This window comes from Dermacentor silvarum, chromosome 7 (assembly GCF_013339745.2).
Source record: "Dermacentor silvarum isolate Dsil-2018 chromosome 7, BIME_Dsil_1.4, whole genome shotgun sequence".
Lineage (NCBI taxonomy): Eukaryota > Metazoa > Arthropoda > Arachnida > Ixodida > Ixodidae > Dermacentor > Dermacentor silvarum.
Genome location: NC_051160.1, coordinates 89657310 through 89681991, shown reverse-complemented (window position 1 = coordinate 89681991; position 24682 = coordinate 89657310). Strand labels below are relative to the sequence as shown.

At 46.8% G+C, this 24682-nt stretch overlaps 1 protein-coding gene and 1 long non-coding RNA gene across 2 annotated transcripts in view; one reads left to right on the top strand and one right to left on the bottom strand.

Annotated features, from left to right (window-relative positions):
- LOC125946858 (uncharacterized) overlaps window positions 1-8510 on the top strand; it is a 33534-nt gene extending 25024 nt beyond the window's left edge. The window contains exon 3 of the long non-coding RNA XR_007467932.1: window positions 8265-8510. This is a non-coding gene — a long non-coding RNA (uncharacterized LOC125946858). The remainder of the gene's footprint in view (window positions 1-8264) is intronic.
- Window positions 8511-11670: 3160 nt separating this feature from the next.
- LOC125946857 (transmembrane protein 220-like) lies at window positions 11671-24114 on the bottom strand. Its single transcript, XM_049670954.1, has 3 exons — window positions 23947-24114; window positions 18582-18694; window positions 11671-12381 (listed from the first exon to the last, which is right to left on the bottom strand). The coding sequence occupies exons 1-3, from the start codon at window positions 23972-23974 to the stop codon at window positions 12007-12009; spliced, it is 516 nt and encodes a 171-aa protein (XP_049526911.1). The 5' UTR covers window positions 23975-24114; the 3' UTR covers window positions 11671-12006.
- Between the last annotated feature and the right edge of the window lie 568 nt (window positions 24115-24682).

The following is a 24682-nucleotide window of genomic DNA, read 5'->3' as shown; positions in this document are numbered from 1 at the left end:
CTACGCACGAGCAACGAAGCAACCATCCCGATAGGCCAGAGAATAAGGGTGCTCGGCATGATAATCGATGCCAATGGTGTCAACGGCGAAACGAATACTGAACTCAACCACAAGACGGCTAACGCCATGAGACTCCTCAAAAGGGTCACTAACATAAAAAACGGAATGAGGCAGGCGAGTCTGAGACGACTGATACACTATTTCGTCATGTACTACATTGCGTACGTCGCGGCATTCCACAAGTAGTACAATGAGAAGAAGCCAAGATCAACGTCCTTGTCGGCAGGGCGTACAAAATATCACTGGCTCTATCCGAGTCCACCAGAACGCACCGCTTCCCACAGCTTGGGCTTCCCAATACGCAGAGCAACATCGCCGAGGCGCAGCGCACTTCACAACTCGAAAGATTAGCGGGCACGAGAGCGGGACGCCAGATCAAAGACAGCCTCGGCATCCGTTACCACACATAACAAGGCCCAGAAAGTCACCCTTCCGGATGCGATGAGACAAACGCTAAGAGTCGACCCAATTCCATAGGACGTTCACCCGGAACACGACCGGGGCAGAAGGGTGGCCAGGGCCAGAACTCTCATCCATATCCACGGAGACGAAACAGGGACACGGTTCGTTGAAGCCGCAGAATACGACAACGCTCGCGATTCGCGACTGCCGTCATCGATTCGAAAGGCACAACGCGCATATCGGCAATTGTTCGTGAGCGCGCGCAGAACAAGCGGAGGAAGCGGCGGTGGCACTCGCCCTCGCGGATCCGACGTGCACGACGGCTCTCTGCGACTCGCGACAGGCGGTCAGAAACTTCGCCAAAGGATGGATCTCACAGAGAGCAGCCCGAGTCTTCTGCAATCGCTAAGTCCAGCGGTAGGTAAAATTTCAAACCAGAATCCAGTGGTTCCCAGCGCACATGAGATAAGTATCGGAGACGCATCGCAACCGAAACCACACGACACACGCCAAGGCACGTGAGCTCGCGAACCGCGCCGGCGACCGTCGTCCATGGGACAACACCAAAGACTGCTTGACGAGCTACAACGAAATTACCAAAGCTCTCTGCCTGGCCTGCCGAAACTTCCCTAGGCCCAGCGACAAGCTGGACAGGGTGCAGGCGGCGGCCTTCAGACAACTGCAGGCGCTCACGTACCCTAACCCAGCACAATAACACAGACTCTACCCCGGTACATACCCGACAAAAATATTGTCCTGTATGAGTTTGTGCCGCGGTGGACAAAATGACGTTGGGAGGTGAAGAGGAGTTTGAAGTGTCTCGGAGATCGGTAGATGGAGTGGGTGCGAGCCATGATAAAGGATCCTCATCATCATCATGGTGGTACCCTGGGCACTGAGCTACAACCCTGTAAATATATATATATATATATATATATATATATATATTGCAAATACATTTCTTTTCTCCCCGTAACATGTCGGTGGAAGTGCGGGGTAATCTCACCCCAGGCTGGCCCTGGATCTTCGCAGCGGGCGTCACATCGCTTCCGCTCTTATGGCTACTCACGCTGCCTCCGCCGCTCAGGCACCAGCGGAAGTAGTGCTAACCCAGCTACGTCACCCGGGAATCTTCACCGGCACTGGCAAGGTCGAGGTCGAAGACTGGCTGACGTCGTATGAGCGCGTCGGTAGGCATAACAAAAGGGATGCCACCTTTTTGCTGGCCAACGTGATCTCTTACTTGGGAGGAACTGCGAAAGTGTAGTTTGAGACGCATGAAGCCGACATTAGAAGCTGGGACTCCTGCAAGAAAAAGCTGCATGATCTTTTCGGGAGACCTGTGGGACGTCAAATGGAGGCCAAGCTAGAGCTAGCGTCTCGTGTCTAGACATCAACTGAATCGTACGTCGCGTAAATTCAAGACGTTCTGACTCGCCGTAAAGCGGACGCGGATATGCTGGAGTGCGATAGGGTTGGGCACATCTTGAAGCGCATCGCGGACGATGCGTTCAACCTCCTGCTTTGCAGAAACTGATGAACGGTTAATTCCATCATTAAGGAATGCCGGAATTTTGAGCAAGAGAAGAGCACACGCATCGTACAACGCTTCGACCGACTTTCTAATACGGCTGCCACTTCCTCCTGCAACGACCCTCCGGCATCACATCCGCCTACAACGCCAAGCTTGACACAGGTCATCCGGCGCGAACTTGAGGCTATGGCTCCAAGTTCTCACTGGCCCCATACGCATGACAGCATGACCATCTCGCTCATTCAAGCGGTTGTCCGCTAAGAAATTGCAAGCATGGACATCCAGTCTGCCGTACGCCCACGTCCCACCCCCACTGCTTCTGTCATGACTCTGCTGCACCTAGACAGTCGCTCCCGAATTGATATCGGAACCCCTCTGAGTGGCGAACACCGAATGACAGGCCAATTTGCTTTGCTTGCTCCCGGGTTGGTCATATCTCCCGCCACTGCCGTAGTAGCCGCTGGTACTCCTCACCTAGACCATATGCTGATCGCCGCTTCGACCGAGACCCTCGGCCTCTGTCGCCCCTCTCTGAACCATACGATGCCGGCCTTCCCTCTCGGGGAAACACCACTAGCCGCTCGCCCTCGCCCTAACGCCGTCAGTCCCGTTCGCCTACACCTCGACGTCCCTCGACCCCGTCTGTTCTGTTCACTGTACTGGCCGAGTGTCCCCACGAAGTGATTCTTGGAATCGACTCCCTGACTGCCCATTCAGCCCTTATTGACTGTGCAGCCGGCACCCTTCGCCTTCAACTGCCCCATTACTTTGCCGACCCGACCGACGACCACAAGTCCCTACTTCGTTCTACTGAATTTGTTCGGCTGCAACCTGATGCTGCGACCTACGTCCTCCTGTCGCCTTCTCCATCACTTCGAGATGGTCCTTACGTGGTGTCCCCACTTTGCGACGTCCTCCTGGCACGTCGAATACTACTACCAAGCTCAACTGTAACTCTTGTCAACAATCGAGCGTGTCTTCCTCTTCTGAACTTTGGTTCGTGTCTGCAAGTGCGTCCTGAGGGTGTACCTCTTGCTCTGTTGTCCCCTTTGGAAGACTGCAGAGTTGCTGCTCTTACGCCTGAACCACGATTCGACACTGCTGCAGCTTCCGACCCCCCTACTTCACGCAACAACAAGTTTCCGCCAATAATAGCTAATGACCTACGACCTGATTACGCTGACGCCCTTCGCCGCATTCTGGTGTCCTATAAAGACACCTTCAATTTTGGCAATCGCCCGCTAGGTCGAACCTGTGTCGTCACCCATCCAATCTACACTGGTGACGCTCCTCCTACACACAGGAGGCCCTACCATCTGTCTGCGGCTGAATGCCAGGTGATCCAAACGGATGTGGACAAAATGCTCTCCAAAGATATTATCGATCCTTCCTGCAGTCCATGGGCGTCACCTGTCGTTTTGGTTAAAAAGGACAACACCTGGAGATTTTGTATCGATTACCGTCACCTGAATATGATTACCAAAAATGACGTGTATCCGCTTCCGCGTATATTGATGACGCGCTGGACTGCTTACACGGTGCCAGTCATTTTTCGTCGATTGATTTGCGTTCTGGCTACTGGCAAATCGCAGTGGATGAACTAGATCGCGAAAAGACCGTCTTCGTCACCCCATATTGTCTCTACTAATGTAAAGTGGTGCCTTTCGGACTGTGTAATGCCCCTGCTACCTTCGAGCGCATGATGGACTTTCTTCTGCGCGGATTCAAATAGACCACATGCCTCTGCTGCCTTGATGACGTCATTGTTTTTTCACCGACGTTCAAGAGCCACCTCCACCGCCTCTCAGGTATCCTTGATGTTTGTCGACGTGCCGGCCTACAACTCAATTCTGCAAAACGTCATTTCGGCCAACGCCAAATACGAGTGCTTGGTCACTTGGTTGACGCTGCTGGCGTCCAGCCTGATCCTGACGAAGTTCGTGCCGTCGATGAGTTTCCACTTCCGCGTTCGTTTACCGTGTCCGAAGTTTCCTAGGGCTGTGTTCCTATTTTCGCCGATTTATCAAGAACTTTGCTGAAATCGCTCGTCCTCTAACGGACCTCCTCAAAAAAGACAGCACTTTTCGGTGGGGACCCGACCAGGCTGCAGCATTTTCGACGCTTATCAGTCGCCTTATTAATCCACCCATGCTGGGTCATTTTGATCCGCATGCCTTCACAGAAGTTCGCACTGATTCAAGCGGCCATGGCATTGGCGCTATCCAACGACAGTGGGACGCCAATCGCATGATCGCGTATGCTAGCCGTCTTCTTTCAGCACCAGAGCGAAACTACTCCATAACAGAATGTGAATGCTTGGCCCTTGTTGGTCCATTGCTAATTTCCGCCCTTATCTGTTCGGTCGACATTTCGCCGTCGTGACAGATCATCATGCCTTATGTTGGCTATCCTCACTCAGAGACCCGTCAGGCCGTCTTGGCCTCTGGGCTTTACGCCTGCAAAAGTGCACATTTTTCGTGTCCTACCAATCTGGGCGCATACATAAGGACGCCGACTGCCTCTCCCGCTGTCCTGTCTACCCACCCGATGCCACCGAAACCGATACAGATACCTGCGTTTTGTCGATCTGCGACTTCTCACGCATCGCAGACGAGCAGCGTCGTGACCCGTATTCGCGATCAATCATCAAACGCCTTACTTCAGATGAACAGGACGCTTCCCCCCGTATGTTTGTTCTCCAGGACGGGACCTTATAGCGACGCAACATGAATCCACGTGGTGCTGAACTCCTTCTCGTCGTTCCCCAGCATCTGCGCTCGACAATTCTCTCGCAGTAACACGATGTGCCACGTTCTATGCTCATGACGCCATTGTTCGCGGGGCCACAGCACGTCGCATTGCCCGTGACCATCTTCTGGCATCTCAGACTATTCAAAAGCACCGTTAGGACAGTCATCGTCGGGACGATCATTTGAGCCCTGGATCCCTTGTCCTGCTTTGGCTACCCTCCCGTCGCGTCGGCCTTTGCGAAAAACTGCTGCCGAGATACGTCGGGCCATACCGAGTTCTTCGCCAAGTCATCAGCCTCACATAGGCGATATCACCTGTGACTTCGAAGTATTCTACTTCACCAGGAACTGATATCGTGCACGTTTGGCGACTAAAGCCCTATAGCTCGCACACTGATTAGACACCCTAAAAAGCATCGAGACATTGATTCTGACGCCGGGGGTTAATGTCTCGTACGATTTTGTGCCGCTGTGGGAAAAATGACGTTGGGAGGTGAAGAGGAGGTTGAAGTGTCTCGGAGATCGGTAGATGGTGTTACCCTGGGTACTGAGCTACAACCCTGTAACTGTAAATATATTGTAAATACATTTCTTTTCTCCCCGTAACAATATGAAAGGTCTGCCACACTGAGATAGCCACTTTAACTCACAATCTCTGCGACTGTAACAAAAACCCCCACTGGGCTAACTCCGGAACCCTTCCGCCGCGGTGGGCCGCTGCCTTCTGAAGCCCCAGCCACGGCGATCAACTCTGGGCCATCCAGCAGGCCTGCGAGGTGGCAGCGAGGCAACACCTCGATGTCTCCACGTGGAAGACCTAAGGCGACGTCGGCGAAAGCACTTCAGGACTATTACTAAAGTTGTTACCAACCAACCAAGCAGAAGTTGTTACAGGTCGAGTTGATACACCTGAGAGGTGCGAACACATTAACATGCAATGTATAGCGAAGAAAATTAGTCAACTAAGCTTCGGAGCACCCCAATCCTTCAGTTGTGTTGTGTACTGACGCATACAAAGAAGTGGTCACTCGTTATTTGATTTCTGTAAGTGGCGCCTACTGTGTTGGGGCGTTGAAAAGTAAATAACGCTTATAGTTGGTTGTACCAAAACGAAGCGCAATATGTTCACAGGCACAACACACCAGAGAAGGTACGACTAAGAGTAGGGGCGTACCACGACAGCTGAGCTTGCAGGGAGCTTTTCTACTTGTATCAAACATTACACACTACGCTCGACAGCAACCAAATTAGAAAAATACGAGCGCACGCATGGGCGGACTCTAGCATACCATGGCTCTATTAAGCGCGCATTGCGCAATGTTTTGGCTTGATAGCAGGCAAACACACTTTTTTTAATTTCCTATAATGTCGAAGCTAACAATAAATACATGAGTTACATGAAAAACAAAATAAATCATGGCAAAATTCCAAGCACCCGAGACCGGTTACCACCAGACATGCGCAAAAATACCAGAGGTCGTCTCCTACGCTGCTTCAGTGTTCGCGGCACCTCCATCGAGGAGGCTGCGCGAGAGAGTGAAATACTAGCGCGGAGTGGGGGAGGGCGGCGTAGATGGTGCTACGTTTTACCATTGAGGAGTTTTAGGAAAACCGAGTTACGGCATTCGTAATTTCTGATCCGTCACTCCCACAGAACCGGTATTGTTTTTGTTGTTGTTGTTGTTGTCGTTGTTTTTAGTAACAGCAGCTTGATGAAAACTTGGGTTTTCCCCCTGCTTTTCGTAAAAACATTTTGAGATACTGCACCTTTCCTCTTTCACGAAACTTACGGCATGGTGGTTTATTAAGGTCCGTATAATTTCATATGATAACTGGCACTGTAGCTTTCCAGTTTTTCAAGAAACAATGGCCGGTTCCTTTTGCCCAGATCTCTGTCCGTAAGTGGTTTCAAAGACATGAAGGCCAGGAAGTCACCTTTGTAATTCAGTTGTTTGCTCTGCGGCATAACTTTGGTTGCAATGTGAAGATGACAATGGCCGTTGATGAAGTACAACTTATTTCTTTATAAAATAAGCAAGTAACACTGCCATGTATTTTATTAAATATATCAAACCCTCTGGTTATTCTGCAAAGTTTGTTAGAAAGAAGCATCAATGAAGAACAAAACTTTTTCTGATAACCACGGAAAAACACCTGTCTCTGTCAGCCTGAAACTGGCTTTACTGTGTACATTTCTCCTTTCTCGTTCGCCGACAGAGAAGTAAGCTGTTACTTAAGAGGAAGCTACGATGCCGTCTATTCAAATGCATGTAAAACGTACACATGTTTTTATGAGACGACCCGTGGACCAATTTAAATAAAGTATATTTTATTTGGCCGAAAGCATTGAACTACCTAGTACCAACAGCTACGCGAATTGAGAATTAGAGCCTCGACTGCATAAGAGATTGCCCAAAAATTGTTCATTGAAGAAAGGAACAAAAAAACAAATTTTACAAATCCGAAACTCTCAACCAAAACTTGGTATCTAAACAATCAAACTTATATAAAAATTTAGAGCTTATAATATTTGCTCACAATATTTGCGGGGGGTATTACAAAAGGTATATCTGCATGTTCATTGTATATTTCAGAGCGCTGTTCTCTTCAATCTTGGCCACTTTAGATGCAATATTACCAGCAGTGTACAGAAGTGTAGTACTATTTTTCATGGCTGAGTTACCGAGTCGTAAACGTAGTAGTTTCGTATTTTCATATATTTCATTTTCAACAATTTTGAAAAACGATTCACCGCGTAAGTCAAATTTCAGCTTGCTACCTCCACTAGATATTAGCTTTTTTTTAATTCAACAATCCTCATCTACTTTGATGTAGTGTTTGCCGACGAAAGCATTTTACGGCGTTCCCATATATTCAAAGAGTAGACTCCGAGCTAAAGGTTCCTCTTAACTGTACACTGTAAAGTAGCGAGGAAAAATACTTTTAAAAAAGTAAAAATATACCACAAAGACAATTGAAAGGTTAGCTTGCGTAAGACGCACCGCGATTCTAATATTTCTCGACGACACAAACGCAAAGCGAATTGAATACAAAAACAACATAATGCAAGACACTGCTTTTTTCTCGTACATTCCTACTGGTCAGGGTTTCTCTTTTTTGCGGTGGGTATTCACAGCAAAAAAATATTCACAGCCACCCACAAGTCATTTATCACTGTGTGCCGCTAAAATAACAAATTTGAGAAAACATTTCTGCCTCTAAGCGTGTTGGACCATGGCATAAAAGCACGCTGTATGCCAAAAAGGTCACCTATGTTTTTTGTGTTTTTTTTTCAAAACTCCCGTATGCATCCATTCTGCGATGCAAAGTGTTTTCTACTGCTGCGTAGGATTTTTCATTACCAACTTGCCTCTAGATGCGCAATTGTAAAATATTGGATTGATAATCACAAACGTTCTAGAAGCCCAGACCACAAGCAATATTTGTACGCTATAAATCGTCATTGTATGAAAACGATGCGGTTAACAATTGCGACCCCGCTGTTTCTCCTTTTTTAGAGAACGGAGTGTGTACAGCCTGGGTAACAGCACGTACAGCAGCTTTCACGCACAGTGCCTGCAAAAAGGCATTTGTGGCGAACTGTAGAACATGCCAGACAAATGAAGAAACGGCCACTGCTGGATAAAAACGAGGACCCGGCATTCAATAACATATCCGACAATATCCCATAATAAAAGCAACTGCTACCTGAATAATCATTTTATTTTTACCTCGTACTAAACTGAAAGTAGTATATGCAATATACAAATAATAACGTTAAAATACATTATTCTTGATTACAGGCTGCTAGTTTTATGTTAACTTCGATATATATATAAATATTTTTGTGCTCTTACGGTTGAGGATCAAGTGGTCATAGTAGAACACTTATTCTCAGAAAGACACGGAAACATTTCCACGTATTATTCATGCAGCGCCTTTGGCACATGCAAAGGTACGCCTGACAACGGCAGGCGCATTTATAAGGTACGATAATTGCAACCACTTTGCCCTGTAACAGGGCCAGCAGCGTCCATCGCAACAAAAAAATAAGAGCTTTAATGAAATGCTGCTCCCTGAAATAAAAATATCACATCAGATGTTAATCTGCTCACAGTTGTGCGAAATTTATTATTGTGTATTACGCATTGTGTATTAGGCAGCGTCTGGACTATGGCAGCCCTAGCAGCTATTGGCAAATGTATTTAGCATAATTCATATGCCACCACTTGCCGAGAAAATATAGCAACTGGGACAGTGATTCAGCTTTGACGCAGTCATTGGAAGACTATATCCGTGTTCTGGTTTCCTTCTCATAAATATACAAATTTATGACGAGACCAGATGTGCACCTAAATTAAATTTTTCAATCCTGCCGTTTCTATCGTAATAATACATTTCCCAAATTTTCCAATCCTCTATGTTGTTGTTTTTGTTTCCTTTGTCCGTTGCCAGAAAGTATAGTTACACAACAAATAACTTTACGCGTCTATGGAAGCGAATATTATCGTGTCAGCATTAGGATGCTCACGCAAGCGAAGTCCACGTGGCGTCTGTCTGTTACCTAGTGACATTGGAGGGGAGGTAAGATAGGAGTGGAGGAGAGAAGCGTTTGATCTCACATGTGGAAAGAGGAACGACGTATGCAAAAGAGGTGATAAAGGAGAGTGTACGCAGGAAGAAAAGAGTGCTGTGATGTCACATCTTAGGAGCCAAATGAGATACAGTGGCGCGCGACGTCGCGCTTCGGCAGTCACAGTGTCACAGCTAGCAGTTCCCCAGGGGAAAGGGGGGAAGCGCGCTGCGGCGAACTAGGCAGATTGCCTGTGGCATGTCACAGGTTCAGACATGTCTTGTGAAGGCAGGTGTCTTTCAGCACAGTTTGAAATGACAACAGTGCCAGAAGCGATCGGTAGGGACAGCCATGCTGAGGAACGTCGTAGAAAAAAATGGCCGAGTTCCTGCGATGGGGACGACAGGCGCAATCAAAGAAAGCCCGTAAGGCTCGTTTGGCTGCAGAAGATGAAGCGAAGCGCCAAAATTGTGCTGCACAGTTAGAGGGGGAACACCGACGTTGGTTAAATGGGAGACTATAGTAAAGTAGGTTAAGCGTCCGGTGGATCCTGCTCTGCGTCAAGCAGAAGCCGCGGCTAAAGATGCTAACCGCCATGCAAATGTCAAATTACGACGAGCCGAAGCTCAGGTAAAGTGGCGCAAACGGCGAGAGGAGGGGGCTAAACATGGAGCAGCTACGTGTTCTTCACATTGGAGCCACGAATGCCTTCAAACAGACTTGCGAAAGGTTGATGCTAGAGCATTGCTAGCGCAATGAACATTTTTTTTTATTCTGTTTTAACAATAAAGAATGAATGTGACAGTTTAGTGGCTTCTTGGAAAGCAGCTAGTTGGCGTTTGTTCAATGATTTCAGTCTGCTTTTGAACCTGGGGTAAAGTTTTTTTCAAAATCAGAAGAGTGCGGTAATGCGTGTCGTAAGTGATCAGCTAAAGCTTGAACAACACATGGGATCCGCGAAACGGTATTAATTACACTTTACTTAGCATTTCTTTTACCTAACGAACTGGCTGCTTTGTTTAAGAAGTGCCCAAGTGTAATTTAAGTAATTCCATGGGGGACATTAAACATACCTAATATGAGGACAGCTAAAAAAATAACTGGTATCATATTGCGATTTTTCCATCCATTCGCGCGTGTTGTCCTCAAGTGAGGACAGAAGTTTTTGGAAGTTTCTCATAGATGGCACTAAATGTTCATCTTATGATTTGATTTGAATTCCCCACGTAAAATGTTTAATGAGGTTTATTCGACGAAGGCCCCATGACCGGTCGAGCGTTTCACCGAGCACAATCTCTAACCTCGAGCCTCTGCGGCATACGATGCTGTTGGCAATCTTGCTACCTAAGTCCAGGCGTTCTTCGTTACAGCATTAGCAATTTTGCATGGTATGGTTTTTTATTGCAGTGTTAAATGAGCAAATGTATGAAGCAAACACAACTGTAATAATTTTCTTGACACAAAAATAAAACGAAGCCAAGCCTTATTCAAAGCCTTCTTCAAACGAAAATAAAAACAGAGCTTACGAACTTTCTTTAAACTTCCTTTATACAAACTTTCTTTAAACGAACGTGAGAACTGAGCCTGCCAACTTCCTTTAAAATTTCTTTTGATAAATTTTCTTCAAACCAAACTAAACACAGAGCCTGCCAAGTTTCTTGTAACACGTGGTAATAGAAGGTAAAAGTACATAGGATGTTTATAAAGCTCATAGAAAGTTGAAAATAGTTCTAAAGAAAGTAAGGATGCATTTTTGTAATGGCATGTTGGCACGCGCCCGCCACAAATAGAAATGCAATGCGGAGGGTCTTCAGACAAGAAATGGGTGGACGCGCCGGAAGAGCGTCACCAGAGCGTCATCTGAGCGTCATCTGTTTGTAGTGAGTGTACAAGTCGGTGAAAAAGGTCCGTAGTAACACTGGTATCGTTAAAAGACCCAGCACGACATTGTTAACATAAACACACATAGACCGTTCGCAAACTCATTGTTCTCTCGCTGTGTACGGCGCAAACTCACGGGAACGAAAACAACACCGACCAGGAAGGCAAATATATAGGCGAACATGAAGAAACGCACACACCACCACAAACAAATCTTGCGCATGCGCGCACACGCAAACTTGGTCTAGATAAACAGCCTTGAGTAGGCGATCACCGCATTCAGTTCTATCAGTATCAGAAGATGTAATCGACATCAACGCTACTGGAAATAAAAATTACACTGCAATACAGTATGTTGGCGACTGCCATAAACAGGCTTCTATATAGAGTATAGGTGCAATAACCTTCTCGGACATTTGTGTCTCTCTTCTAACGAAGAAAATTGAGAACTCGCCACAGCGCAGCTGACAATGACATTTATTCCTTTCAATTACATAATCATGCACTAATCTAAAATCTTATAGGTTACTGAAACGATGTAACCACTCCTATCAATAAAGCCCCTGGCTCGGAGGGTATTACTAAAATAAGTGAATGAAGAAATAAATATTTAAATAAGTAATAGACGTACATAAATAAATCTGCGCTTGGTACATGTCCTCCGCTCGTTATTCAGTCGTGCGCTAACTAATTAAAAGACTCCGCAACAGCTGCGTGTTGAGTAACCAGTTTGACTTGAAGCAGGGCCAGGCATGTCTTAACGAATTATAATGCTAGATTTTCTCATTTTACCAAATCTTTCGGTGCTACGTGGTGTCGCTGCTGCACATGTGCTTGATTCCGTCGCCCATTAGCAACGCAATCCATATGGCCACGGGAAGAAGGCTTAGCGTTGCTGATATGGTAGCTCGTTTCCAACCGACGGTTTCGGTGTCTCGTCGCAGTAGTAGCAGCCAGATGAGTGCAATCGCCGAACCGCCGGACTCGCGTCCGGCCTCGCAGACGACCGGGTTGAACCCAATGCAGGTGGCGTCCCGGAGCCAAAACCAGACGCTCACCACCAGAAGGCTACCCGAGAGCAAAGCGGCAGCGCTTGTCAAGAATATGCGAAGTTGCCGTGACCACCAGGAAGCTCCCAGGGCTTCACCGACACTGGCAAAGCATGGAAGTGCGTATGCCACCTGCAACAAAAAGTGCGAGAGGCGCGCGTATATTAAATGCGAAGCATTTCTTGGCTAACATTTGCTACTTTGACAGTATCTATCTATCTATCTGGCCGCCTACATCTTTGTGCTCTCATGGTCGTTTCGTTAACATGGTATGTACCAAAATTGGCATAGTATGACAGGAGTGTATGACGAACATAAGTGATAGGTCATGACATAAATGTCATGAGATGCGTGTCATGTAGGTCATGACAATGACTCAGCAAAAAATGTTAACTCTCAAAAACCACTGAAATGGGTTCGGACGTCGGGAATAAGTGAAGGAAACACTACCGGACGCTGGTAGGTCATAGTCATGAGCATGACTCATCAGAAATGACAATGACTGAGCGAAAAAAGATTAACACTCAAAAACCACCGAAATGGGCTCTGACGTGGATACTAAGTGAAGGAAACACTAAAGGATGATGGTAGAAGTCATAATCATAGGCATGACTAAGCAAAAATGACAATGACTGATCGAAAAAGATTAATACTCAACCACTGAAATAGGTTCGGGCGTGGGCACTAAGTGAAGGAAACACTAAACGATTGTGATGGAAGTCAAAGTCATGACCATGACTCAGCAAAAACGAGAATGACTCACCGAATAAGTAACACTCAAAAATCAATGGAATGGGATCGGATGTGGTACTAAGTGAAGTAAAAGGCTAAAGGTTGATGGTCGAAGTCATAGTCAAGAGCATGACTAAGGCTTTCTTAAGCGTGCCTTAAGGTCTCTTAGGTTTAGCTCAAGGGACTCCTGAGGACCCATGACATGAATGTGCCGCCTACGTCTTGGTGCTCTCATGATCATTCCGTTAACTTGGTAGGCTCCCCGCACACTGCTTCGCATAACATCGATTCCCACAGGGCATAGGATCTGCCGGCTTTTGTTTTGTGGTTATTTTCATTACTTGATTACATAGCTTCATCAAGAGTGGGGAGCAACGAAAAACATGTTTGAGGTTAAAAGGAGCGCATTCGCGTTAACTTATGATATACCTCGTAAGCAGTTCTATTACTTTGAAAGTTCTGCAGATAAGTGCTGTCAGGCGCGGATCCTGGGGGGATGTCCGGATGTCCTGACCCCCCCCCCCCCCTCAGATTTCTCCATCGCCCCCTCGCTGACAGGGGGATGGCCCTGTCGCAAAAAAAATATATGGCCTCCAGCATTCTTCAAAAGTATTTTTCGCGAGTACCAGTGGTATCAGCCATGTAGAAGCAAAGCTAGCTCGCTCACAAGCTTAGTTGTATTCCGTATGAGTGTGGTGTCGCGAAGTTGCCGTAGTTATTTTTTCTCATGAACACTTTGGACCTCCTGGCGCCTGCCGTGCCTTACTCGTCCCGTCGGTGGCATCGAATGAACGAGGGGACGTCCCTTTTGCCAAGCACGCCAAGGTCCGCTCGAGCGCCTTCGCGCCCGATTAACTTAGTTTCCCCTTGGGGTGTCAACGGTTGCCTCATTGGCTGTCATCGGTTCTGCGACCAACCCGCTTAATGAAAGAGATCTCTCGCTGAAGTGTTCATATATAAATAATAACAACTAACAGCTAAACTAAGAACTACGCATAGGCAACTTTTCTTTAACTGTAGCACTCATTGTGATCACAGTTACACGTTGACAATATCCAGTACGAGCACAGTGCCGTTCGTACGCTACAAGTTTTTCATTGTAACTTCGCAGTTTTATTGTCGTACATTAAGCATAGGACGCTCAAGCCCGCCGGATCCGTTTATCTGAGTGGGCGTTCTCGCGGAGCGGGGTGAAGCCTCGAGCCGCGGCTGCGAAGTGGGGGAGCGTGACGTCAGCGGCCAACGCCAGTGCGCGGGCCTAGGATGGCGTCGCGTGGTTAGAGAAACGGGAGCAGATGCGCGCTTTGTGTAAAAGGATGACGTCGCGTGGGAAACAAAACATGAAGGCGCTGGCTCGCGCTCTCGGCTACCATGCCACATCGTTATTCTTGTAGGTGGCGTCGTGAGTCTTCATACGCGGTGATTCGCATATCGTAAACAACCAGCGTAGTGGTTGCTGCGTTGGAGCGGAGCGTTACGCCCGTATTCAAGAACGTTCTTCTAGTCAACGCACCACCCACGACTCAAGAGAGAAGATGGCACCGCCATCCCTCCACAGAAGTGGTCACTGAGCTTCATGATCATTCATGGGAATTCTTGAGAATTGTCGCGTCTTTATCAGTCGAGAAGCGGCGCTGTGCTCAACAAGGTAGAGTGGAGTAAGGGCTTCGAGTCGAGGGCTGTTTGAGAATACGGGAGTTAGTCCTCCAAAGCAAACGAAGGTGTCTCGGCCGAACACAAAGAATCTCCTTAAGGAAATCAAGGTGTCAAAACAGAACTCCAAAGACGCACCCGTGCTTACGCATTTATAACGAACCTGCAAAAGATCATCCCAAATTTTATTTTAAGAAACAATACAGGCTAGATATACCGGGTGTTGAAAATTAAGCTTTATGGCTTTCTTAAAATTATGCACTGGGAGGCACATGCAGACCACCTGCGCAAATTAGTTATGTGGCCAGGCGGAACAAAGTGAGATGATAATTATCGCTGTCAGCAGCCCAATTAACCAAAATTGAATAATTAACTTTTCATTGACTGCAGTAAGTGTGTATGTTTGTATTCAAAAGTTAAAGGCAGTCATGTTTCTGCACAGTTTCACTTAGAAGAATTCTAGCGTGTCTGTGCTCCGAGATATCCAACTCCAAATTTTAATTGTCGTTCGCATGATTACGCATGCAAGAGAGTGAGGATTGGCGCAAAGCTCCTCCCTGATGTGACGCGGCTGTTGCGTGCGGCGTTTAGTCTGACAACGGGGCGGAGGCATTGGCAAAGATGATATCTGTCCACCTTCCCCTCACGGCTGGCGAAATGAAAAAAAAATCTAAGAACCCGTAACCGCTGTCGTAACACGCGACCGCGCAGCCTGTAAAGATGGCGGCAGCTGCCATGCCGAGAATGGCGCGAGCGGAGAAGCCGGAGGGCAGTACGCGTGCGTAACGGTGACTAGACGACCGGGCATGGTCCTTGTCTGGGCTACGCAAATAAAGTGACTGCTGATTTCCAAGTATTGTAAGTTTTATTAAAATCAAGAGCAACAACTGCACCATCAACAGCAGAAACCTTTTTAGCTATGCTAGCGAATATTTCATACTGCCGCTTTAAGTTTGGTGTTGTCATGCACAAATCTCATGACAACATTTCACCCATAAAGATGTCAATGCCCTAAAGATGTCCAAAATGCCTCCCTTCCACAGCAACGCAAAGCATAAACCGCTCTCGTGTCGACTCGATTTTTCTGCGCAGTACGACAATTCAAATTTGGAGTCGGATATCTTGGAGCACGGACACGCTAGAATAATTCTTCCGACTGATACTGTTTAGAAACATGACTGTCTCTAAGTTTTCAATACAAACATACCCACTTACTGCAGTCAACCAAAAATAATTGTTCAGTTTTAGTTAATTGGGCTGCTCGCAGCGATAATTATCATCTCACTTTGTGCCTCCTTAGCCACATAACTTATTTGCACAGGTGGTCTTCGCGTGCCTCCCAGTGCCTAATTTTAAGAAAACGATAAAGCTTAGTTTTGAACACCTTGTATTATCAGGCGCAGCCGCCAAGCACATGGTTGTATTGGGTAACGTCCTTTTCTTATAAGCTCGGAGAAACCGATACCTGGCTTCGCTACAGGTCTTCTTCCTCTTTCTGGGGTTTTACGTGCCAAAACCAGTTCTGATTATGAGGCACGCCGTAGTGGAAGGCTCCGGATTAATTTTGACCACCTGGGGTTCTTTAACCTGCACTACAACGCAAGAACACGGGCTTTTTTGCATTTCGCCTACATCGAAATGCGGCCGCCGCGGCCGGGATTTGATCCCGCGATCACGTGCTCAACGCCTGAGCTGACTGAGCCACCACGGAGGGCTACAGGTGTTGCTCTAGCCGTATAAAACGGGCGTTTATCGTGAGCAAAAACGGTAAATTTCGGTAAATAAGAAAGGCTACTATCATCATCATCATCATAATCATTGACAGAAGCTGACCCCCCCCCCCCCCCCCCCTCAGAAAAAACCTGGATCCGCCCCTGAGTGCTGTCACTATCCAATAAATTGCTAACATAAAACTGAGACACAGGCACAAACAGTCAAACCGTTGATGAGCTTTATATAATAAGGTTGTTTTTCCTATGAAGAGTATTGTGCACCTCGTCGAAGTTGTACTTCAGAACACTGGTGCATTCCCACGAGAAGCGCAATTGCCATTATTTTTCGATACTGAACCGAACATTTTTCAGCGGGACAGCAAGTTCGCCACTAAATGAAACTCCCCGTTATTACAAATGTATCGAACACTTTTGTTATCAGTGCTAACTTACTTTGGTCGCTGCATTAGTTGTTTTTGCGTGGTGAGCGTTGTGAGGCAACAGCGATCAGAAAAAAAGTTGTAACAAAAAGACAAGATAAGCGCCTGCCATTGTTTAACACTAGGTACTTGCGACTTTAATGCTAACGGTACTTGCGAAGATTTCGTCGGGAGGTTGCGAATATTTCGTCGGCAGTTTCAGGTTGAATGCGGAAGCATTCAACCTGAAACTGCAGCACTCATTGCCCACAGCGTAACTTTGTATCTGTATCACGCGTAATGGTAGTGGGCCTCTCACCAAATACGCTTGCGCCTTGCGGAGAGTACTGCGCTGGGTGAGCCCCGGCTGTCGGCTTCTAATGTGATGTCATGTCATCGTGGTCACGCTCAAAAAACAAAATATCAAAATAGGGTCAAAGCAAGTGCAGAAATGATCAAAACCGGTTCAAAATAAACTAACATTATTCAGAATAACTTAAAATAGAGGAATGAAGCATTAAGCGCATTAATTTGCAGAAACTCGTGAAAATCGCTTCTGAAACGCCAGTCTGGTACCAGCGTAGCGCAAGAGAGGGCGCCACCACCCCACAAGCGCTCGATTCCTCCTCACTTGTGCAAGACTAGCACAAGAATAACATAAGAGAAACGCCGACGCATCACTGCTTCGCGCTGCCCCAAGTTTCGCGTTAGTGAAGCGGCATTAGCGGTGGATTTGAACTGCACAGGCGCAGAATTTGAATGCAGCGCTTAATGTAGATCCAATCCTGCTCAAATCGTGCGCTTCTGTAGTTCAAACCAACGGTGAGTTAAAATAATGGAAACACCGGGCGCATCGCTGCTTCGGACTTCCCCATGTTTCACGTTAGTGTTCTCTGGGGCGCACGTTTGCTTGGGTTGCTTCTGAGCTGGCCGGACTTTATTTAGGCTGCAGCGCGAACAAAATATTTGAGCCCCCTGCGTTTTCCGCCTTGCGTATCTCGCGAAGTATACATCCATTGCGTACGTAGTCTGAACATGGCTTTATCGCTAAGCTTGCAGAAAACCAGCTGCGTTTACACTAGCATTCTCCATTCTCTCGTACATATTTCGGGGAGAACACACATACAGAAATGTGAGCGCCGATTAGGCGCATGCGCGTAAATTACCGCGCATGCACAAGCACCGCGATTGCGCATTAGGCGCTGCTCTCAAAAGCCAGCCGTGCCAGCAATGGGAGTAAGAGAAGTCCCGCGGAGAAAAATGTGAACGAAACAACGGATCTCATTGGACACTCCGTAAACGTCGTATCTGGATTAAACGTAATGCATCCGGACTTCCGACGAATATGATCACATCTGTTGCGACTTACTCTCTGCGCCTAATAGAAGAGCATTCGGGACAAAATAGTGGCGCCTACACGCGTTCCCGCTTGCGCTTATAAATGAACATTGCATACGTAATGTCAACGTGTATACCCTCAACGGAATTGTGTGAACGACACATGAGCTTGTTATCATTATTCAAGTAGCACTTACACGCTTAGTGCATTCAGTTTTTGTGTGCGGACCCCGACAGTGCTTTTCTCGATGTTCAATAACATTCACCATTACCTTGATATCCTATCCCTCCCTGTCACTTTATTATTCACCTAGGCCGCGAACCTCGTGAATAAAAAAAAAAGTAAAAAGTACGCAGTCACATCGTTAGCAGGTAGGTGCCACTACAATCTAGGCTCTACATCTACACCTACACGTCGCTTTGTCGAGCCTGTAGGTGCTCTATTCCCCGAAACAGATAGGAAGGAGGCTGCACTTACGATCCAAATCATAGCGTCGGGATCGTTGAGCTGTACGTACGACGCCATTGCAAAGAACAGCGCCATTACACCGTTGGATAGGCGGAACCAGGCGTCGCAGGAGGACAGCATTTCTGCGCCAAGCGGAATCATCTCATACAGTGACATTATTCTACAGTGAAAACTCGATCTAACGAAACCCGATTTAACGAAGTTCCTGATCTAACGAAGAAATTTCTATTCCCCGGCAGGTATCCTCACGGTTCAATGTTGTCATCAACCCGATTTAACGAAGTTTTTCCTGAAATAAATAAGTGAAAAAAGCGGTGATTTGTTCCTAATTTTTGACACAGATGGGATTTTCTTCAAGCGTGCGCTCTAACGCTATTCCGGTAAAACATATAGGTGCCTTAGTCACGGTCTTTGCTTCCGCGTCTTTGCATATTGTCAACCTGTCATAGCTTAATTCATGTGACCGTCTACTTGGCCAGCATCGCACATCGTACCAGCGATTCGGGCCGCCCTCGCGCACTTTTTCCACGCGCAGGCGTGGGTTAGTGCAAACACAATGCCTCGGTAGCTTTTTGGTGTCACTACATTACAATTTTCGATTTCGAAGGACTGAAAGATTCCTTTCTCGATTTTACGAACTTCCCAATCAAATGAAATAATTCGAGCGTGGTCATCACTCCGTTCAATCGAGTTTCAACTGTATTCCCAGGCTTTTTTTTTTCCTAGCTGAATCTAAGCACGTGGAAACAGCGCATGTTCATAACTCCATGTCAACGAGGTTATTCGCTTATCGGCTCGATTGTAAGAAGTCTACTAAGGTTGAAAAACTCAAGCACATCATTGGATTTATTTTCTGTGTGTGTGTGATGCGAACTGTTGCGAATAAGGTTCAGGAAGAAAATTAACACTAAATTGCAAACAACAAATACAAAATATACCGGTTGTATCACTTAACTACAACCAAACTTTAAACATAGAATGACACACCTTGGACGCACAAGTTCAACAATGATGTCCTCGCAGTCGTCCAGAGGTAGACTATGTTTTGAAAGGCGGCTAGTTAGAGAAGAATTTCAGTTTATTCATGCAAAATTTCAAGCATTCATTTTAGCCCATAATTACTATTTGAAAAGAAAAGCGGGCTCAGAAACACCCAACGAAGTTGTTTCCTTGCCATTATCTTTACAGCCACGCTGTATATGTCTACGATCCCGGGGGTGTTTTCGCGTCCGCCAACAGAAAACTATCATTATCAATGGCTCATACCCCCGTAAGCAAGCAAAAAATGTAATGGCTCATAGCCCTGTAAGGCAGAGGTTACAAGCACTCCGCAAAGTGAAGCGAACAGGGCATACATTCTTTGGAATCACGCATACAGCATGCAGTACAGCATGTCGAAAACATCAATGGCTCATACCCCCGTACGCAAGCAAAAAATGCAATGGATCATACCCCAGTAAAGCAGAAACTACAAGCACTCAGCAAAGTGAGGCGAACAGTGCATACATTGTTTGTAATCACGCACACAACATACAGAACAGTGCATACATTGTTTGTAATCACGCATACAACATAAAAAACAGCATACATTTCAATAAAGAACAAGCTCAATACAAGCATCCGAACCACATAATTGATGATAAGGACATCTGATAACAATGCGAAGCATGCAGCGCTCCCCGCATACGCTTCCCGATAAAGATTACTGTCGCGCAAGCTGACGCGGCGACGCTTGCGACGTGGGGCGTGACGCCCCTAGCCTTTGGTATATATAATGGCCAGCCTTCCAACTGATTTCAAGGTTGTTGCAGCAACGCTATGGGCGGCGGCGTACCGTTAAAACTGCCATGCATCATGTTCCTACCATCACTCTAAAACAGCACAACTACCATTACTCTAAAGCCATAAAGCATTGCATACCCCCCCCCCTCAGCAGTTGTAGTGGTGGTTTTCAACAGCTTCGCTGGAGATGCACTTTTGCAGGGCCGGCATGGCGAGGTGGTTCGTTTTCCGACCTCTCATATAGCGTGCGAATTACGAAAAAAAATTTCACTGCGTTCTTGTGCCTCTTTATGGCTGCGGTTATGCGAGATTGTGTTTGAAATGGACGAAGCCGCGCATGCACCTTCTATAAAAAACAGCCGACTAGTGTGCTTTCTTCAGTATTAAATCTGGCCTGTCTCGTAATATTTAGGATCCTAGCGAATTTGTATCTTCAAAACGAAGGTTCAGATGTACGCTGGACACCATGGCGGCTCGCATTCGTTCGTTTGCCATGTGTATGCTTGGTTCGTTATTTGGAAACAAGATTGAGAGTGCTGCCATCGAGACGCACGAGAGCATAGTGACGCAATTGTTTATACAAAAGCGTCAAATCGACCATCGAGCAAAAAAGCCGGCGTCTGTAGTCTGTAGCAGCGAAACGGAAACAAAATGATGATGATGGTGATCTAGTGGAATCCCCTTTCAACCGGGGGGTCACCAATAGTCACTCAGCCTGCTTGAGTTACTCAGGCATGGTATATACATGCCTTTCATTCTACATTTTTGTACACATCTCGTCAACTTTTTTTTTCTTCCTAAAAACTGCTCTATCTACCTTATAGCGCTACCTATGCCTGTGGCGCATCCTATCGTACCAATACCTTCCCTGCTTTTTTTTTCACCAATTCTCTAAACGTCTATTCCTTATATCGACTGCTGACTGGTTGATGCTTCCGTCCACTTTAAATCCAAGCGCTTCTGGAAGGTTTACGTTACTTACGGGTCTCAATGGGTGAATTCCTTCGCATTCTATTAGGATGTGGTGAATGTTCCCCAGATTTTTGCTGCAGCATACACATGCCTCATTTTGTTGCGAATATTTGCTCCGGTGTGTTCTTTCTTGTACTTGGGCAACCAGCTCCAGCCTCAAATAGCAATGCACTGCCCTCCGTGTTATCATACAGATTTTCCCAGCAGCTGTTTTATAGCTGCAGGCTCATTAAAAAATATTCAAAGAGGCCCAATGTTGAACTGTGCCAGCCTAGCCTTTGTTATAGTTGGGTAGCCTTTAGTATAGCTGAGTTTTCAATCGCGGGACAAGCAAGCTATTATTTAAATGCAGGAAATTTAATGTTTCGGTGGATGGCGTATTCTTGTTGGTTGAGATTGAGTTTGAAGGAAATTGAGATTGAGGTTTAAAGGAAAGTTAAGTGCCGAGGGTGCAGTGAGTGATTTCAGGCAAATTTTACAAGGTGCAAGTAAGGTGAGGACGAAGCTCGTGTGTTAGGGGTCAGGGAGGAAATCATTGAGGATATTTGCCCACCCATTTTTTCAACATTTTCGGGTAAACATTTGACTTAACGGGTGCCACCACTGACACTGACGTTCACCTAAGTATGAAGGCCCCTTTATGTTGCTTTAAGAAAATTAAACTGCGCACAAGCAACAACGAGGACCAAAAAAAGACGACATCATGGCACTAACACCACAGCGCCGTGGTGTTATCTTTCTTTGGTCCACGTGGTTGCTTGTGCGCAGTCTAATTTTCGTAATGTTGCACCAACAAGCCCACGTTTCCAGCATTTATTTTTTCATTTCGTATATCAGTGCTTAATTTCGCATAAGCTTACGCTCTCGGTAGGCAGGCAGACAGGCAGTGAACTTTATTTTAAGTCCTGAGGAGCGACTCCGAGAACCCCTTACGGGGGAGGAGCCACCGCGGGCCGCTCCCACGTTGGGACGGGCAGGCCGTGCCTGACCGCCGCGTCGTGGACTCTCTGGACAGCCCGTAGCTGAGCGGTGAGGTCGGAGCTCTTGAGCGTCTCCACCCACTCTTCTTCCGTGGTGAGATTATCGTGGTCCCGTAACGAGGGACACCGCTTCGGTGTTTCTTTTTATTTACTGAATAAAATTGTCACAATTGCATTACCTCGCTGCACATATTTGTTTTCCTAGGCATGCCTGGCTTTTTTTTTCTGCGTATTGTTTTCGCCCGGTTTCTCTGCTCATGCTTTGCCGATTTTGCTTTTGTTGTCTCAAATAGGCCTCAGTGACTCCCAGGCTACTCGGTATATTGTAGCTTCTCGTCCTGGGTCCGTTCCGCCGTTTCCTGACAAAAACGAATGAAAGTACCTCTATTTCTACTTCATATGAACTACTACCTGCGTGGTGCGCACGCTTTACCCTCGCGCATCTCTGAATTTAATTCTGGGGCTTTACGGTGCCAAAACCACCCTGATTATCAGTCACGCCGTAGAGGAAGACTCCGGAATAATTTTGACCAGATCGGGTTTCTTAACGTGCATCTAAATCTACTAGTAAACGAGCGTTTTCGCATTTCGCCTAAATTGAGCCGCCGCGGGTGGCATTAAGCCTGTGACCTCGCGCTCACCCGGCGCAACGCCATTGACCCTGGGCTATTACAGCGGGTCGCTTATACGTTAGAGCGCGTTCTATATAAGGGCAATTTCCAATTACCAGTCCGATGCTTCCTGGAGTTCGACGCATCATAGAAGAACAGTGACTACGGCTCAAAATGTAGCGGAATGCTCCAAGCTTATTTTGACCAGCTGGCGAACGTTAATGGTTATCAAATTTACCGCATCCAAGCGCTGTCGCATTTCACTCCCGTTGGAATGCACCTTACGCGGTAAGGTGTAGATCACGCAAAATTGTGCTCCAAGTGGACAGTTTACAAGAAGTGCACCTCAGCATAGCTCTTAGGAACTTCAAGTACGTATTCATAAATCAATTTGACACGGCATTTCCAATGCTTTTTATTTGTTTCCCTGGTAATATCTCTCGCTTACCCCGTTTAAGTTGAAGGCATTTGGGGCGCTCCGTGATGCGGCGCCGGAAAATCTCCGATGTCAAATAGTAACTTGTCGTAACGGTAAACCTTTGTTGGTTTGAAGAGGAATTTCTCATCAGCCCTCTCGAAACTCTTGCAGATAAAACAGGGACGTTTAGAAGAATGATGCCAAAGAGAAGATGGTGGCACAACGCCAATTCCAAAGAAGAAAGTTGGTACGCAGAAACCTAAACGGGGCACTGTGACGTAATCAGTAATTTCAGCTTTAAAAGTCATGACCTATAGTCAATTATCAGTTAGTTTTACGATTTGCTAAGATGTATACCACATTATTATCTGACAACTGCTTTCTCTACGTCACAACATTTCAGCATTTTTCATGCGTATGTTTGCAACGCCAAGCTGGCTCAGGCGCATGCGGCAGCAAATGTGCATTTGAAAGCCAACGCGCAAGGAAGCGCGAAATTAGAGGCTGCGTACGCTCTGGAGCACGATTGTTACGGCGCGGGCAAGCGTAGAGGTTGCATGCGTTATTGAGCAGCGCGAAGATATTTCTCGCTGAACCTGACAACGACATACCTTTTGTCAGCCGCGTTTGATGCTTCATATTTATTCCGGGAGAATAAACCCGCTGCAGACTAGAAATGTGAAGGTGGCCGCTCTTCGATCCCCGCTGCAGAGCGATTGCGTTTGCGCGGCGTTTCGGATCGTCTCTGCCGAGGGGCACTTTAGGACGGGCGCCGCCATGCTTGCTGTCCGGGTCTAGATCGATGAAAGGGAGGATAAGTGAGAGAAGACGCGGTTCCCTTTCTCGTTGGGAAAGCGCCTCTCGAAGATGACTTGGTTCAGTGCACTGCTGGCGCGTATTTCAAATTTCGCGAAAATAACGAAGCAGCGACCGTATTAAGTCCAGAAGCTGAGCGACGCGAGAAGTAAAAAACGAGACACATTGCGCAACGTAGTATGTGTAGATGTGTACGTATTCGCGTCGGTTCTTTAATGACTTGATGAGGAATACAACGACATGTACAGCATGCGCAGCCGTCTGTCGCTGCTTCATTTCATGTCCCTTTAACGCACGCACACAAAAACACACACACCCAGTACGCACGCACAAAAACACATGCAGACACAGACACTCACGCACATGTTCACACCCATGCATGCTCAAACACGTACGCACATGTTCGCACAATACACATTGAAAGGCATGCACGCAAGCGCACACACAGCTGGCGCACGCGCGCACGCACGCACTCAAAGGCATGCACATACACACACACAGACACGCTTGCGCGCGCGCGAATGCTCACAC